We start from the raw sequence: 14,555 nt of genomic DNA on the forward strand, positions 1-14,555 counted from the left end.
AGGCTGGCCCGAGGCCCAAGGAATGAGCTCGCCTCCCTGCCGAGGCCCCAGTCACGTGGTTCTCTGCTTCCCTAGGTCAGGCCCCTCTGAACGCCTCATACTTTAGATAGTACAAGGCCCAGGAGGAGAAAGAACAAGGCTCAGGGGTGAGACTCCACATTCTGTCTTGGCTACGAAGTCTCAGAGGAATAGTGGTAAGGAGAGGAATAGTCCTCGTCACCACATCAAAGCAGGAAGCCAATGCCTGGGGCGACCCCAAAGGTGCTCTCATCAACTCCCCAGGCTCCAGGAAGTATCAATCCATGGTCTGCTCCAGAGGATGAGATGTAGAGGCAGGGAAGCAAAAAGCATCTGGAGTCGGAATCTTGGGAATGCCTCCAAGGCCCAGCTCCCTGGCCTGCAAAACACTCAGCCCTGCCCCACTCACTGGTAGGGCTAGGCTGAAGAAGGGGTAAGATGCTTATAATCCAGCCCCTGGGCAACTCTAGTAAGTCATCGATGCTAGTTAGGGTTTGTACCAACAGTGGGGATATTTAATAACCTCTAGAAAGAACCTGGAGAAGGATCTTGGAGAACTCTTCACAAGGTATAAATTCTCCAAAGTCTGGATGCTCCTGCACAAGTCTAACCTGCATCCTTCCTATTGCACTTGAAGCAGCCCACATTCTTTTCTAGATGAGTGTATTCCAAGTGTACTAACATGGAAGGCACCTTTGAGGTCTCCCAGTACCCTTCTCTCATGATGCTGAACGTGTTTTTAATCTGCCCTTCTGAACTCCACTAGGAATCCATCTAAGAAGACTCACTTCATGGAACAAGGAGGAGACAGGTAGGAAGAGCTTTCACCAGGATTCCAGAAGCACCAACAGCCCCAGGACAGCTCCGGCTCACCCTGGGGAGCCTGGAGACCACATAGCACACAGCATCACCATAGCTAAGAACTTCAATCTGTTTTGGCCTCAGGTCCCCCTCCCTTGGAAATAGGAGTTCTCTCTCATTTGGCTCCTTGCTTCCCATAGTCTGAGAGCTGGAAAGAGCCATGAACTTGAAGACAAAATGCACCAAGTTAGAAGCCCTGTCCCACCCCAGAAGGCTGTGTGGCCTTAGGCAAGTCCCACTCCTCTCTGAGCCATAGACCAAGGGAACTGGAGCCACAGCCAGGCCCTTCCACCTATAAGCTTCAGGGTCTTCCCCCCCAACACACTTCATGAGACCAATTTTGCAGGCCTGGCCCAGGGCTGTGTGCAAAGCTGAGCATGTTGGTCAATCTTGCCAGGCATTGCAGTAGGCTTGAGCAAGAGGGTTCACTTCAATATCTTCCCAGCCGGTCACTCCTACTATAAGTGACACTGTGCCACGCCTGGAACAAGCTAGGACAGGCCAAGAGGGACCCAATCAGCTCCAGCCAAGTTGGTAACATCTTATAACAGGACCCCTCCTCAGACAGCCACAACACATTCTCTTTCCAGCAGGGCATGTGAGGAGGGATGACAGCTATAGACTAAATTTTCCTTTGGAGGCTGAAGATGTCAGCAGAGAGAAAAGGAAGCTATGCAGAAGGCATCCTGAACTAGCATGTAAGGGTCCTGGGTTTAAGTCCTGAGTCTGCTGGGCACGTTACTTGCACTCCCTGGGCTATCTGCTTATCAAAGAGGTTGGGCCAGCCCATCACAAAGGTTTTTGCAGTTCTGTCTCTTCCTTGGCTCCCAGGAGCAAAAGATTCATGCCCTCCTTCCAAATCAGATACTGAGGAGGCCACATGCATGGGCCTGAGGTTTTGCCTGCTGGGGAAAGATTGACTACAGCAAGATCATCGCCAGCCCTGCCAGAAATGAGGCCAGCTGCAATCTGGCACGAAGGAATTCAGCTTTCTCCTGACACTTCCTCTTCTTAATAAGAGTGCCTAGAAATTGCCCGGCCCAAAACTTAGACCAGGAGGAAAAACCTTGTATGGAAGGAGCCCCTCCACCCCATCAGGCAGATCAAGGGGTTGGGAACATGGGCAACAGAAGGATGGCCCTGAAGACCCAGCTGAGGCAGAGACAAAGCTGTCAGGACTCAGCCAATATGAAGTCCTGTTACGTGCCTGTTAGTTTGGATCTGATACAGACCTTGCTGATTTGCTGGCTGTGGCAGTTTGACAGAGCCAAGGCATTTTCATGGCTCTCGAGGGGACTGCGTGGGCATAGGGCTGTTTGCCTGAAGAAGGCGTTCCCTCCCACCCACGTCTGACACCCCAGTGCCAGGGAATACCCCCATCCTAGAGGTCAGGGCTGAATCTTAGGAAGTTAAAGTCAAGCAGCAAGGGAGCAGAGGAGTTGTTAGTTGTGGGGGTTCAAGTCTAGTGAGGCCTTGGCGGGTCTCTGGACAAATAGCTTTGACCATCTAAACCTCAGTTCTTTCATCTGGAAAACAGGGATAATCAATTTTGCCTTAAAGTTCATTAGGAGATTCCCATGTGGTTCCAATATCAAGCACATAAAGTGCCTTAATAAATGGCACTTCCTTTCTCTTAAAGGGGACTTAGGGTCACAGCAATACTCTTTTCTGGTTATTTATCCTGTTTATTGAGTGTCCTCACCCTTTACCTTAAAGTCCATGACGTATCTCTTCAGACAAACAGCTCTCTGCCCACATAATACTCTTGAGAGCCATGAAAAGACTCTTGACTCTGGTCTAGCCACCATGGCCAGCAAATTGGCATGGTCTGCATCAGATATAATTTAACATGTACGTAATGGGACTTCATATCAGCTGAGGGCTTTGCCTCTGCCTGGGCCTGGCCTCCAAGTCTGCCTTACCCCACAGCCCACACATTCCCTGGGTGGTTTTCAGGGCCATCTCTCTGTCACCAGTCCTCCCAACCCCTTGATCTGCCTGGTGGGCAAGGGGCTCCTTCCATGAATGGTTTTACCTCCTTGTCCAAGTTTTGGGCCAGATGATTTCAAGGCATTTATTAAGAAGAGGAAGTGTCAGGAGAATGAGTTGAACTCCTTCGTGCCAGGAGACATATTGGCTGATTTCCAACAGAGTTTTCTGTCTATTTTGGCTACAACATTATCCCTAGCTCTTGGCATACAGCAGGTGCTCAGGAAACCTTGGTTGAATAAGAAATGAAATGAGTAGCCTTATCTCACACACAGATGGAGTTGTGGTACCCAGCACCCCAGACTGCAGTTGCCAGGAAGCGAGTGACTGTCAGCTCCTGGGAGGAGAGGTAAGCAGACGCAGAGCAGGTGGGAGGGGAAATCTAAGGCATGACGGCTCTGCTGACATTCTTCGTTGTGTCAGGTTAGAGGAGAAGCCATGATGAATCCAGGGCTTTAAGCATCTTGCCCCTTCCACGCCCAGGAGCCTACAGAATCACCACTCTGATCAGCTATACTCGGAAGCCAGAGGAAAGCTCTCACTGCTTCCTAACCTAGCTCTGACTCTCAGCAGCCACATGTCCTTGGCCCAATCATTCACCTTCTGAGCCTCCATCTCCTCATCTGTTACATGGCAATGCCTGGCCCTTGGCAAAGCTCCCAGAATGGAGTCTGAATAAATCCCCAACAGTGGCTCTGGAGGTGGCCTGGGTGATGGAACAGGGCTAGACTGAGATAATCCAAGTATGTCAACTGCCTCACTCTGCAGCTTAAACTATAGGAAACCAGACCCACTGGTTCAGTCACACAACACAAAGAGCCCCTCAGCCAGCCAGGAAACTACAAATAGGAATGACAACGGCTACAATGTCCTACTGCCATAGAGAATCTCATAGACAAAGCTGGAGGGCTGGCGGTCGCCACTGAGCCCCTCTAGGGGTCATGCCTGCTGTGGACCTGCCCACATACCTACTGTCCTCTGGCCCTGTGTGTGCAGAAGAGAGAATAGACAGAGCCGAGGAACACCCAGACGACATGGAGACTGAGTTTGCATGGGAGATGAGAGCAGGGTCCCCTGGCCTGGCTGGTGTCCCCCAGGCCCGTGGATACAAATTCCCTAGAGAGAAGCTTCCCAGACACAAAACTGCTGCGCCAAGAGTCACTGTCGCCCCAGGGAGAGAAGAGCCATCCCAGGGAGGCCCAGAGCCCAAGGAAGCCCCAGCCCCAGCCAGGCTACAGGCTTTCAGCATTCCAGCAGGACTCATGGCCCAGACAGCCCTGTGTGCAGCCCCCACACTCAAAAGCAGAGCCATGGCCAAGCAGGGAGAAGCAGAAGGTTCCAGGCAGTAGGTGGCCAGAGCAGCGTGGCCATGGGAGGTGGGGTCCCCCTAGAGTCTGCATAATAGACACGGAAAATCTTTACCGGCATACCCATCTTGCCCCTCTTGCCAGGAACACCAGGCAGGCCCTGCGGGGGAGAGAAAGGGAAAAGGTCAGGGTAGAAGACCAGCAGGGTCAGCCAGGCTTGCTCCCAAACCAACCTCAGAGCCACCATGGCAGAAAGGCGCATGGACCCTGAGATCTATGCACCACACATAGTGGGATGCACATCTATGCACACACACGACAGAGGGATGGCAGGCTTGGGAAGTGCCAAGAGAAGAAAGCACATGCTATGCCCCTGTAGTCAGCAGATGCTTCCTAAGTACTCAGTCTCCTATTTTTCTAAGAATCCTAAGATTCCCTATACTCAGTTTGTTTATTTATTTATTTATTAATTATTTATTTATTTATTTTGCAGTTTTTGGCCAGCACTGGGTTTGAACCCACCACCTCCAGCATATGAGCCCAGCACCCTACTCCTTTGAGCCACAGGCACCGCCCACAGCTTATTTTTTTTAAAGAAAAAAAGTCTCACTATTGCCCTGGTATAATGCTGTGGTGTCATACCTCACAGCAATCTCAAACTCTAGGGCTCAAGCGAACCTCTTGCCTCAGCCTCTCCAGTAGTTGGGACTACAGGCACCTGCTAGAATAGTTTTTCCATGACCACTCTTGCTCATGTTGGTCTCAAACCTCTGAACTCAGGTGGTGCACCCACCTCGGCCTCCCAGAGTACTAGGATTACAGTTGTAAGCCACCGCATCTGGCCTATACTCAGCTTATAGAAAAAGTTACAAACTGAGTTCCTATACATGGGCTCAGGCTGGGAGGGGACAAGGAAGAAGGTCCCGAGGCCTCCAACCTGGGGCTTCTAGTGGACATCAAGGCTGGTCCAGCGGGTGTGAGAGCTCCTGCCCCTACCCCTGGGCTTCTCTGATATAGATACTTGGTCTAGAAGGACAGGGCATCTTAGGAAACCTTAGAACTCACTTTCCCCCCAGACCAGACCCACCAGCTTCCCCACAGAGCTGTCTCCCAGTTGTCTTGTGTCTATAGGGCATGTCTTCACTGTCCCCCAAAACCAGTCCTGGTTCTACTATCTCCACCTAGGCACAGTGCACCCCCTTGTTCTTGAATTGCTAGCACACTGGCCACCTGCTCCTCCTGTCTCCAACCCAGAAAAGAGACTGATTTGCATAGGACACAGGTCAGCAAGTGGTTTCTACAAAGAGCAGAGAGTGATTATTCTTGGCTCTGCAGGCCACAAGGTCTCTGTCCCAACTACTCAGTGCTGCCACTATAGTGAGAAAGCAGCCACAGATGACTAGTAACCACACAAGCATGGCTGTGTCCCACAAAACTGTATTTACAAAAACAATTGGCTAGATTGGATCCATGGACCAAAGTTTGCAGACTCCGGACCTAGACTATGAAGTGGGCCTGTTTCCTGTTCGCTGAAACCCTCAGGAGGCTCCCCTTTCCCCCAGAATAAAGTCCCTTTCCTGACCTTCCTGCCTGGGTGCCGCATGACTTCACTCCAGGGCCCCCTTGCAGCCTCAATCCCCAACACTCTTGCCCTCTCATTCAGCACTCTGACGATGTGGACTGTTAAACTTGCCAAGCCATCACACATCCTGTACTGTGCATGGGCTGTTCCCTATGCCTGGAATGGGTCTGTCTCAACTTGACCCTGTAGCAGATTCCTACTCAGCTCAAGGGCGCCTCCTCCAGGAGGAATTCCATGACTTCCCCGGGCTGGCACCTGGCAGGTTCTGCTTTGCATGGGCTGTGGGGTGGGTGGAGGTGAGTAACCAAAGCAGCACACTTACTCGCTCTCCATCAGAGCCCGGCAGGCCAAAGAGCCCTGGGAGTCCAATGTAGCCCTAGGAAAAAGCAGAAGGGGGTCAGAGAGGTTGAGTGGGGTGTGTGGCCAGCCCAACCCATCCCAGCCCACCCACTGCTGCCATCCCACACCCTGGTTCCTCTTCCTCGCTGGTGGCTGTGGTGACTCCAGTGGCTCCTCGATGACATAGGCCTTGAGGCAAGTGTATATGCCCATGGACTGCATGGTGCTGGCTTCCACGATGTAGTCCAAAGGCACATACCCTCACGCCAGGGAAGGGCGCGGGCTCTCGCTGGGAGGGAGGCCCACCCCGCGCCAGGGGCTCCAGGACCTGTGGAAGGAAGCTCTCGGCTGGGTTAGGCGCCAGAGGGGCACCAAGTCCTGCCCACCCGCAGGGATGCTTGCGGGTGGCAATGGCCCCTGCAATAGCATCTCCTAGGCCTTGAAAGTCCCCCAGACATGGAGCTCACATCCACCTAAGCACTGGCATTAATAGCAGGTGCCAGCCCAGCATGCTGACGTCAACCAGGCATGCATGTGCTACTGCAATAAACCCTCACGAGGGCCCACGGATTGGCCATCACGCTCCTCACTGGACAGACAATGAAACTGAGGCTCTAGAGTTAAGGCAACACAGCTACTCAGAAGTAGAGCAGAGTGTTCCCTCTCAAGGCACATCTCTCCAGAGACCAGATTCTCCAACACGATGGGGGTCCCCCTTGAATCCCTCTGAGTTCCTGCCTCCTAGCCTGTCCCCTCACCAGGCATGTTCTTCCCACCCCTTGTGACTGCAGGGCCAAGTCCTTGAAAGCCCGGCTCTAATGCACTGTCCTCGGGACGCTTGCCATCCCTGATGCCCCAGCCACCTGAGTCAGTTGTACCTATCACCTTCCCCACTTTCTCCCTTGTCGCTTCTTATTTGCATGCATGCTTCCTGTCCTCACTAGCTGGAAACTTCTCAAGGGCAGAGAGGTGCCCCAGGGCTTCTCTCACTATCTGCACTCTCTAGATGTTTGTGGAGTGATTTAACAATAACTAAAGCTAATGATTTTAAAGCACAGACTGCAGGCCAGGCCCAGTCTCAGAGCTTTACATGCACTAAAACATTTATAGCATCCTCATCACACCAGAGGAAATAGGTGTTATTGGTCAGCTACAAGTGAGAAATTTTAGGTGCAGAAAGGTGAAGTGACTTGCCCAGAGTCACACAGCTGCAGTGTGATAGAATTGGCTTTTGAATGCACATCATCGGCCTCCTAATTTCTCTGCTATATTGCCTCCCACAGACAAGCAACCTCTGGAGGCTCACAGTCATCCCTCTCCTACTGAAAGGCCAGGAGGCCACTGGGCCACCTCCTTGGCATCCAGTGTGCTCAATATTCATGATGTTAAAGAGGGACATTTACTGACCCTTCCAAGGACAGCAGAAAGAGGGACGGAGGGAGGGGGGTGGGGCCTTGGTGTGTGTCACACTTTATGGGGGCAAGACATGATTGCAAGAGGGACTTTACCTAACAATTGCAATCAGTGTAACCTGGCTTATTGTACCCTCAATGAACCCCCAACAATAAAAAAAAAAAAAGAGGGACATTTACTGACCCTTCCAAGGACAGCTTCTATCCCAGATTCACAGGTAAGAAAATGGGATCAGAGAGGCCTAGTGACTTGCGCCAGGGCCCACAGCTGGTTAATGGCAGAGTAGGTCTCAAAGCCACAGCCTGTACTTTGCCTACTTCATAAACATGAGGCTGGCAGTGGCAGGGCTGAAGGGCAGCACCTGGCTCGCCCAGGCTGCCCAGAGCCCTATGACCCAAAGGAGACAACAGTGCTGGGGCCAGACCAGTCCTCTCCCTGTGTGTGGCTTCAAGATTCTACCAACACAGCAAATCAAGAAGCCCCAGAACTGCCCGTCCTAGCGGATTGAGCCCTGCGGCCGGGCCGAGAAGACCCCTCTCTCTCCCTAGGCTTAGCAGGCCTTTATGGGGCTACAGCTCATGGGAGCAGCTGTATAAAGGAAGGAGGGCCCAGATCCTAGGACAGGAGCCTGCTCAGAGCCCATTTGTCACAATAACCTCCTGGAGAACTCACCCACCCACTTCCCAACACTCTCCTAACAGTCACCATCTCCTGCAGGGATCAGGGCCCAAACTGCAGCCATTCTGACCTTGCCCTCCTGCCAGGATACAGCTCGGGTAGAGGATGTCACATGCGACCTGCTCTGACCAAGGACTATGTGACCCAGTTGCTGAGTGCTCCCAGAGAGGCAGCAAGCCTAAGGCCTCAGAACACATGGGTCCTCATCCCAGTTCCACCCTTGGGCGTGCAGTGTGAGCTGGAGTGGCCCAGTCCCCACCGTGAATCTAGTTTCTTTGTATGCAAAAGAAAAGATTCTACCAGATCAGCTACTAGTCTTTTCAACTCCATTTACTCCCATTCAGTTCACCCTGAACTTTCTCTGCTTCCCCACGGCCCACATGGGAGCCCCTACCTGGTTGCCCCCTCCTCAGTGGCACTTGCTGTCAAATCCCTGGCAGCCCCATAACCAAGCTAGAGGCAGGGGTGGGCATCATTCCCATTGTAAAGATAGGCAAATGGAGGCTGATGGCTATTCAGGGTTTCCCCTACCTGGTTGCCTCCTCCTCAGTGGCGCTTGCTGTCAAATCCCTGGCAGCCCCATAACCAAGCTAGAGGCAGGGGTGGGCATTGTTCCCATTATAAAGATAGGCAAACGGAGGCTGATAGCTATTCAGGTTTCCTCTGTGGGGATCCTAAAGGAAGGGGAGATCAGGAACTCCACCAGTCTCCAGGCCTGGGCAAAATTCACCTACCAGGCACCACTGCCCTCCAAAATGGATAGCCCCCAACAGCCCTCAGCTGGGAGGAGGAAGAGGCCTCTGAAGATTCCAGTGACTGGCAATTCCAATGGCCCAGGCTTTGGCTCCCTGATGGCTAAGGAGGAGTTAGGGACAGCAAGCAAATGCCTGTCTGCAGATAGACTGCATGGAAGCCTAGAAGAGCCTTTCCTGACCAGACTGCTCTATCACGGGAACCAAGCCAGCTTACTTGGCTCAAGGCTCAAGGGCCCATCACCTGGCCCCTGCTGCCCCTCTGATCTCCAGGGAACACTCAGGTGGGAGGGCCTGGGTAGTGGTCTGACAGCCCCGATCTCTCATCAAGCCCATTGGAGGGGCAGAAGATGCCCACCTAGGCCCCACCTGTGTATCTCTGGCCAAAGACCACTTACCCGGCTGCCTTTGGGGCCGGAGTCTCCTACTGGTCCAGGTAACCCCTGAAATACAAAAGACAGAAAGGCAAGGACATATGGAGATGCTCCAGCTGCTGCCAATCCTGCAGTGACGCCTATCTCTTTGGGCCTCAGCTGTTCCCTTGGTGGGATTGGACCAGCAGTCTTCAACCTGAGCCCCCACAGCCTGAGGGTTCTGGTGAGGGGAGACGGAGTGAGAGGAGCCTCTGGGGCCAAGCCCCCCTGAACCAGAAAGGACCCCTCTTACTAGGGTCTTACAAGGGACTAGAGCAGCCTTGTCCCTCTGCCTGCAAAAAGAGGTTTCCTTGGCCCAGTCCCCAACAGCCCTTTCCTTAGGGCCCACGTGGTGGGTGCATCTCCTTGGCCCCCAGCCCACCGCCTCCCTCCACCTGGGGGCACCCATGGCCATCTCCACACCACCATGGCCATGGCCACAGAGCTTCCAGAAGCCATATACTGCACCTGCCTGCCAGGGTAACCTTTGGCCCCTGGGCTGCCCTCAGGTCCCAGCTGCCCCTGCAAAGGAACAGAGAGGACGATAAGGAAAGGAGAGACCCTGCCCAGCTCTGGGTCCCAGGTCAGTGGGGGACTGGGGCTCACAATGAACAAAGATGGGGGGGAATGTGAGATGGAACAGGAGAAAGGGGGCGCCAGGGCGTGCTGGGCCCCTAAGCCCACCTCTCTGTGGAACCGGTCAGACCAGCTCGAAGGGACAAAAATCCCTCTGCTTGCGGCCCAGGAATAAGAAATCACTGAGGAGGCCTGGCTAGCTCTCCCATGCTGGCAGGGCTGCTGTTTGACTTGGGCCAGGGCAGCCAAAATTCCTGCAAACCCCATGGCGGCATGTATAATATCCCCTAACATCGCCCGGAACAGGCCAGCTATTCATGGCTCCAAACAGAGCCGAGCGGCTCGTGCCAGCACTGGGCCGGTGTGGACTCTGGCTCTCTCAGGCAAATGTAGGTAGGGGAGAGGTGGGCCGGGCTGGGCTGGGGGCCCCAGCAGAATGGGAGGCAGAATGGCCTGGCTCTGGGTTTGCTCAGAGAGCAGGATCCAGAGAGGAGGCCAGAGACAGGGAGGGGCTGGAGGGAGCAAGTGCCCTGGGGCTGAAGCCGAGGCCCTCACCTGTTCTCCAGGGTGCCCTGCCGGTCCAGGATAGCCCTTGTGTCCCTGTGAGAGGGAGAAATGCATCAGGCAGGAAGGACACATCCAGACATACAGGTCACGGGGCCCAGTCTCCCTGTCTGCCCAAATGGACGGAGATGCCATGTGAGGCTCAGCAGAGCCTACGATTTCATTTATGTTCTCAGTACGTCTTTGGCAGAGTTTGTTGGCTGTATTGGGATGCAGCAACTATGACCAAAAGACACTGTATCACCATTCCTTTTCTGAATCCAGAGAGAGGATCAGACCATATCTCAGGGATGGAAGGATTTGCCAGTGGATTGGGGGGGTACTGTGTAGAGCGCAAAGTCTGTGATACTTTCAATCGCCATGTGATGCTGGGATTCCCACTCATCAGGACTTGCTCCAACACACATGGAAACATCTAGCAACCAAAATAGCTGCTTCGCTTCCTCGCACCAGTCCCAGCTCCTCTTCCAGGGAGAAAAAGGCCACCCAAGTACAGATCGAGAAGAACTCCGGCAACACCCTAGTACCACTCTTGACCTTTTGCCCATCTACCATGGTCTAAGGCAGCTTCTGGCCACGTCTCCAGGCCAAGAAGGTCAAGACAAGTGTGCACTTTCAGGAGGCCCCTGGGATGACTACCTAAGCCATTTCATGCATTAGGAATGGAGGGAAACCCCAGACTTCAAGCTTCCATCACCTTAGGGCTATTGTGAAAATAAGACTGAGCAAGGGCCTTCCATTTCAGACAGTGACCACACTGATCCCCAGTAGACTCCCTGTCCCTGACTTGCTACGCAACTTTGGGTGGGTTACTGCACTTCTTAGGACCTCAGATGGTGGAGTTAGAACTCTGAGCCCCTTCAGGTCTGATATTTTAAAACCCTGCAGTTTGTGGACTCCCCTAGCATCTAAAATACACATGAGACTCAAGATACGTGACAAGTCTTTAGAATGCGCGCGCGCACACACACACACACTCACACTCCCATATACCCTCTCTATGCAGTGCCTGAGACTGAAACTACACAGGTAGGCAGTGACTTCATCTGGGCCCTTACGGCAGCCAGATGACATAAAGGGTGCAATTATCATCTCTATTTTACAGAAGAGAAAAGTGAGTCTTGGAGAACTGAAGCCATCTGCCTGGGGTCCCACTGCTAAGAAGCAGCAGGCGCCCACTCATTACCAGATCTTGCTGACACCTGAGGCCACACTGAGAGCCTTGCAAACATCCCCAGGCATGCACAGCCACACACATGTACCCTCACACACACATTCAGCACCCCCTGAAGACTCCCAAGAAGTGGGGACTCTTAATTATAAACAGAGATGCTTTGATCTGAGAGGTCTGGGGAGTTTACAAGCATTCCTTTTGTACCTACTCACGCCTCAAGACCCCTCAGCGACATGATAGCATCTCAAATCCAGAGGCCTATGGAGATTGATGCAACATGGCTGGGTGAGATTCTTCTACCTGGCAGCTAGCATGCAGTGATTACCATCTCTTGTTGCAGAACTGATCTGGTTTCTGATGCTGCTCCACCAACTGGCTGGCTGTATGACCCAAAGCCAATGACTTCACCTCTCTGAATACCCTTTATCTCAATTATAAAATGGTGATATAAGATTGGAGCAGGGATTGCATGATATAAAGCATGTAAAGCAATGAATTCAACAGCCCTGTAACAACTAGCTGCTGTTATCATCATGATCTTCATTTTTATTCATTCATTCAATAAACAGTTACTGAGTTTGCATGCGCTGGCACAGTTCTGGGCACAGGAAGAATGAGACAGACAATATCCTTTGCCTTAATGGAGTTTACATTCTCATTAAGGAGCTATAAACACAAAATAAACATAAAAATAATGTCTGGGGTGCAGGGAGAGGGGCATGGGGAATTGTTTAACGATTACAGAGTTTCAGTTTTACGAGATGGAAAAAGTTCTGGAGACTGGTTGCACAACAATGTAAATATACTTATCACTACTGAACTGTACACTTATAAATGGTTAAGATGGTAAATTTTATGTTATATATTTTTTACCACAAGAAAAATAAAATTGAAAAGAGAGAGAGAATCCAGTAGTGGCCAGTGCTATGAAGAAAAGTAAGCAAAGTGAAGGGACAGAGAATGGCAATGTAGGCACGGCAGTGCCTAGAGGGGCATCAGGGAAGGAAAGGCCATCCAGGCAGGGAGCAGCAGGTGCAAAGGCCCTGACACGAGAATGTTCTTCAGTGGTTCTGAGGAAGCAAAAGAGTGACGAGAACAGAGTGACTGGGGTGGGGGACGGGAGATCAGAGCACCACAGGAGATCAATGTGACTAATAGCCATGGTCATCATTGTTCCACTTGGAGTTTGCAGATGAGGAGGAACAAGCTTTTTCCTGTGAAGAGCTGAACTGAGCCCTGCACTCTTGGCTGTGGGACTCAGCACGGGCAATTATCCTCTCTGAACCTCAGTCTGCCATCTTCTGCCAGCCTCAAGGGGTTACTACAAAGAGTCAATGGAATGACCGGGTAAGGAACCCAAGAGAACCACAAAATGGGGTCCAGGGGACCCTTAGCCATCACCAGCTCCTGTGGCTTCCTCTGTAGCCACAGAGAACACTGCTGAAAATGGATTCTTTAGCTCCCTCACAAAAGAAGCAGAGAAGGGTCCCCAGTGAAATCCCAGGAGGAGATTTCAAATAAACCTTTTGCTCAGGATGCAGCTAAAAGGCAGTGAATGATCGTTAGGGGCATATACAGTGGCTGGGCCTATGCCTAAAGCACCAAAGCCTTAATACATCGGCTCATTAACTCTTTTCAATCACCCCCTAGAAGGTAGGAATTACCACGCACACTTGCTAGTTGAGAAAAATGAGGCATAGAGAGGTAAAGAGACTTTCCTGAGGCCACACAGCTTTTCGGGAATGACACCAGGCCTGTGACTCCAATCCCTAGGTCCTTAACCACCTAATCATGGGATGCGACATACTCTCGAGACCTGAGGCCTGCCTGGAAGAGCCACGGGGTCCCCCAAGCAAAGATCCCCTTACAGACACACATCCCTGGCACTGAAGCTCTTAGATCACTGCAGCATATTGGGGCAGAAGTCAGTCACAGAACGCTGGGGTATCGAGTTGGAAGAGACCTACACTATCCATTTGACAACCTCCTTTCTCATTGAACACATGGAGAAACTAAGACTCAGAGAAGGGAAGAAACTTATCCAAAGTTACTTAGCAAGTTATGGCCAAGCCCAGACTCTTTCCTAGCACTGTAGACTCACTGGGATGTGCTTTATCCACAAGACCATAGTGCCTCAGTCTCTCCTGATCAGTGAAACCTAAAGGATGTCGAACATTTCCATGAACACCCCAGTTTCTCCTGGGAGGCGGGAGCAGCAAAGACCAAGCATAGCCAAGGTGGGAGGTGACAGGGGGAGGTCCCCATGCTCCCTGAAAGCACCTTAATGGTGTTTACCAAACTGGGGCCAGCAAATAACTCCAAATGACAGGGCCCCATGACCTGGAAAGATCCAAGCCATTATCTTCTCTGCGTCCCCAGCAATTATGAGGTGGGCACTGACCGCAAGGTGGACCCACAGGCAATGCTTTTCCAGTTTGTGATTGGTGCCTGGCTGGAACTGGGGGAGAGGGAATGCTCTGGGGAGCTCCAGGGACCAGGGTGTCTGCAGGGGGCCTCTGGCTGCCCCACAGGCGGGTCTCCACAGGACCTGTGTTTATAATAGAACTTGGTCTATATTTTGGTTTGGGAGCCAGATTAATCATTGCTTACAATGCGCAAGGAGAAACCAGACATCACCTCACTGTTGCTACAGACCGTCTCCCCATCTGGCTGGGATGCTATTTGGGCTTAGGGCAGGGAGGGGAGAGGTCCTGGCCTGGCCTGGGGGTCCTGGACCAGTGTGCGCCCAGACCTCAGCTGTTCACCCAGACTCTACCTCAGTTTGTGCAAGGCCTCAGCTTCCCTTTTAGTAAAATGGAACCAACCAAACTTGCTTACTTTCCACGAAGCCTCCCCCTGACTTTATCTACCACCTTGGCAGCACACATC

General features: G+C 52.2%; 1 protein-coding gene across 5 annotated transcripts in view; it reads right to left on the reverse strand.

Moving 5' to 3' along the window:
- The window catches only part of COL27A1 (collagen type XXVII alpha 1 chain), a 137,319-nt gene that overhangs the window by 82,772 nt on the left and 39,992 nt on the right, over window positions 1-14,555 (reverse strand). For all 5 annotated transcript variants that reach the window (XR_008374901.1, XM_053564874.1, XM_053564883.1 and 2 more), the window contains 5 exons: window positions 10,484-10,528; window positions 9,821-9,874; window positions 9,338-9,382; window positions 6,080-6,133; window positions 4,291-4,335 (listed from right to left, as the gene is read on the reverse strand). Coding sequence is in view for 4 of the 5 variants with exons in the window: in XM_053564874.1 (XP_053420849.1) it covers window positions 4,291-4,335; window positions 6,080-6,133; window positions 9,338-9,382; window positions 9,821-9,874; window positions 10,484-10,528 (243 nt within the window). In the remaining variant the exon portion in view is untranslated. The remainder of the gene's footprint in view (window positions 1-4,290; window positions 4,336-6,079; window positions 6,134-9,337; window positions 9,383-9,820; window positions 9,875-10,483; window positions 10,529-14,555) is intronic.

Source organism: Nycticebus coucang, chromosome 2 (genome assembly GCF_027406575.1).
Source record: "Nycticebus coucang isolate mNycCou1 chromosome 2, mNycCou1.pri, whole genome shotgun sequence".
In the NCBI taxonomy this organism is placed as follows: Eukaryota; Metazoa; Chordata; class Mammalia; order Primates; family Lorisidae; genus Nycticebus; species Nycticebus coucang.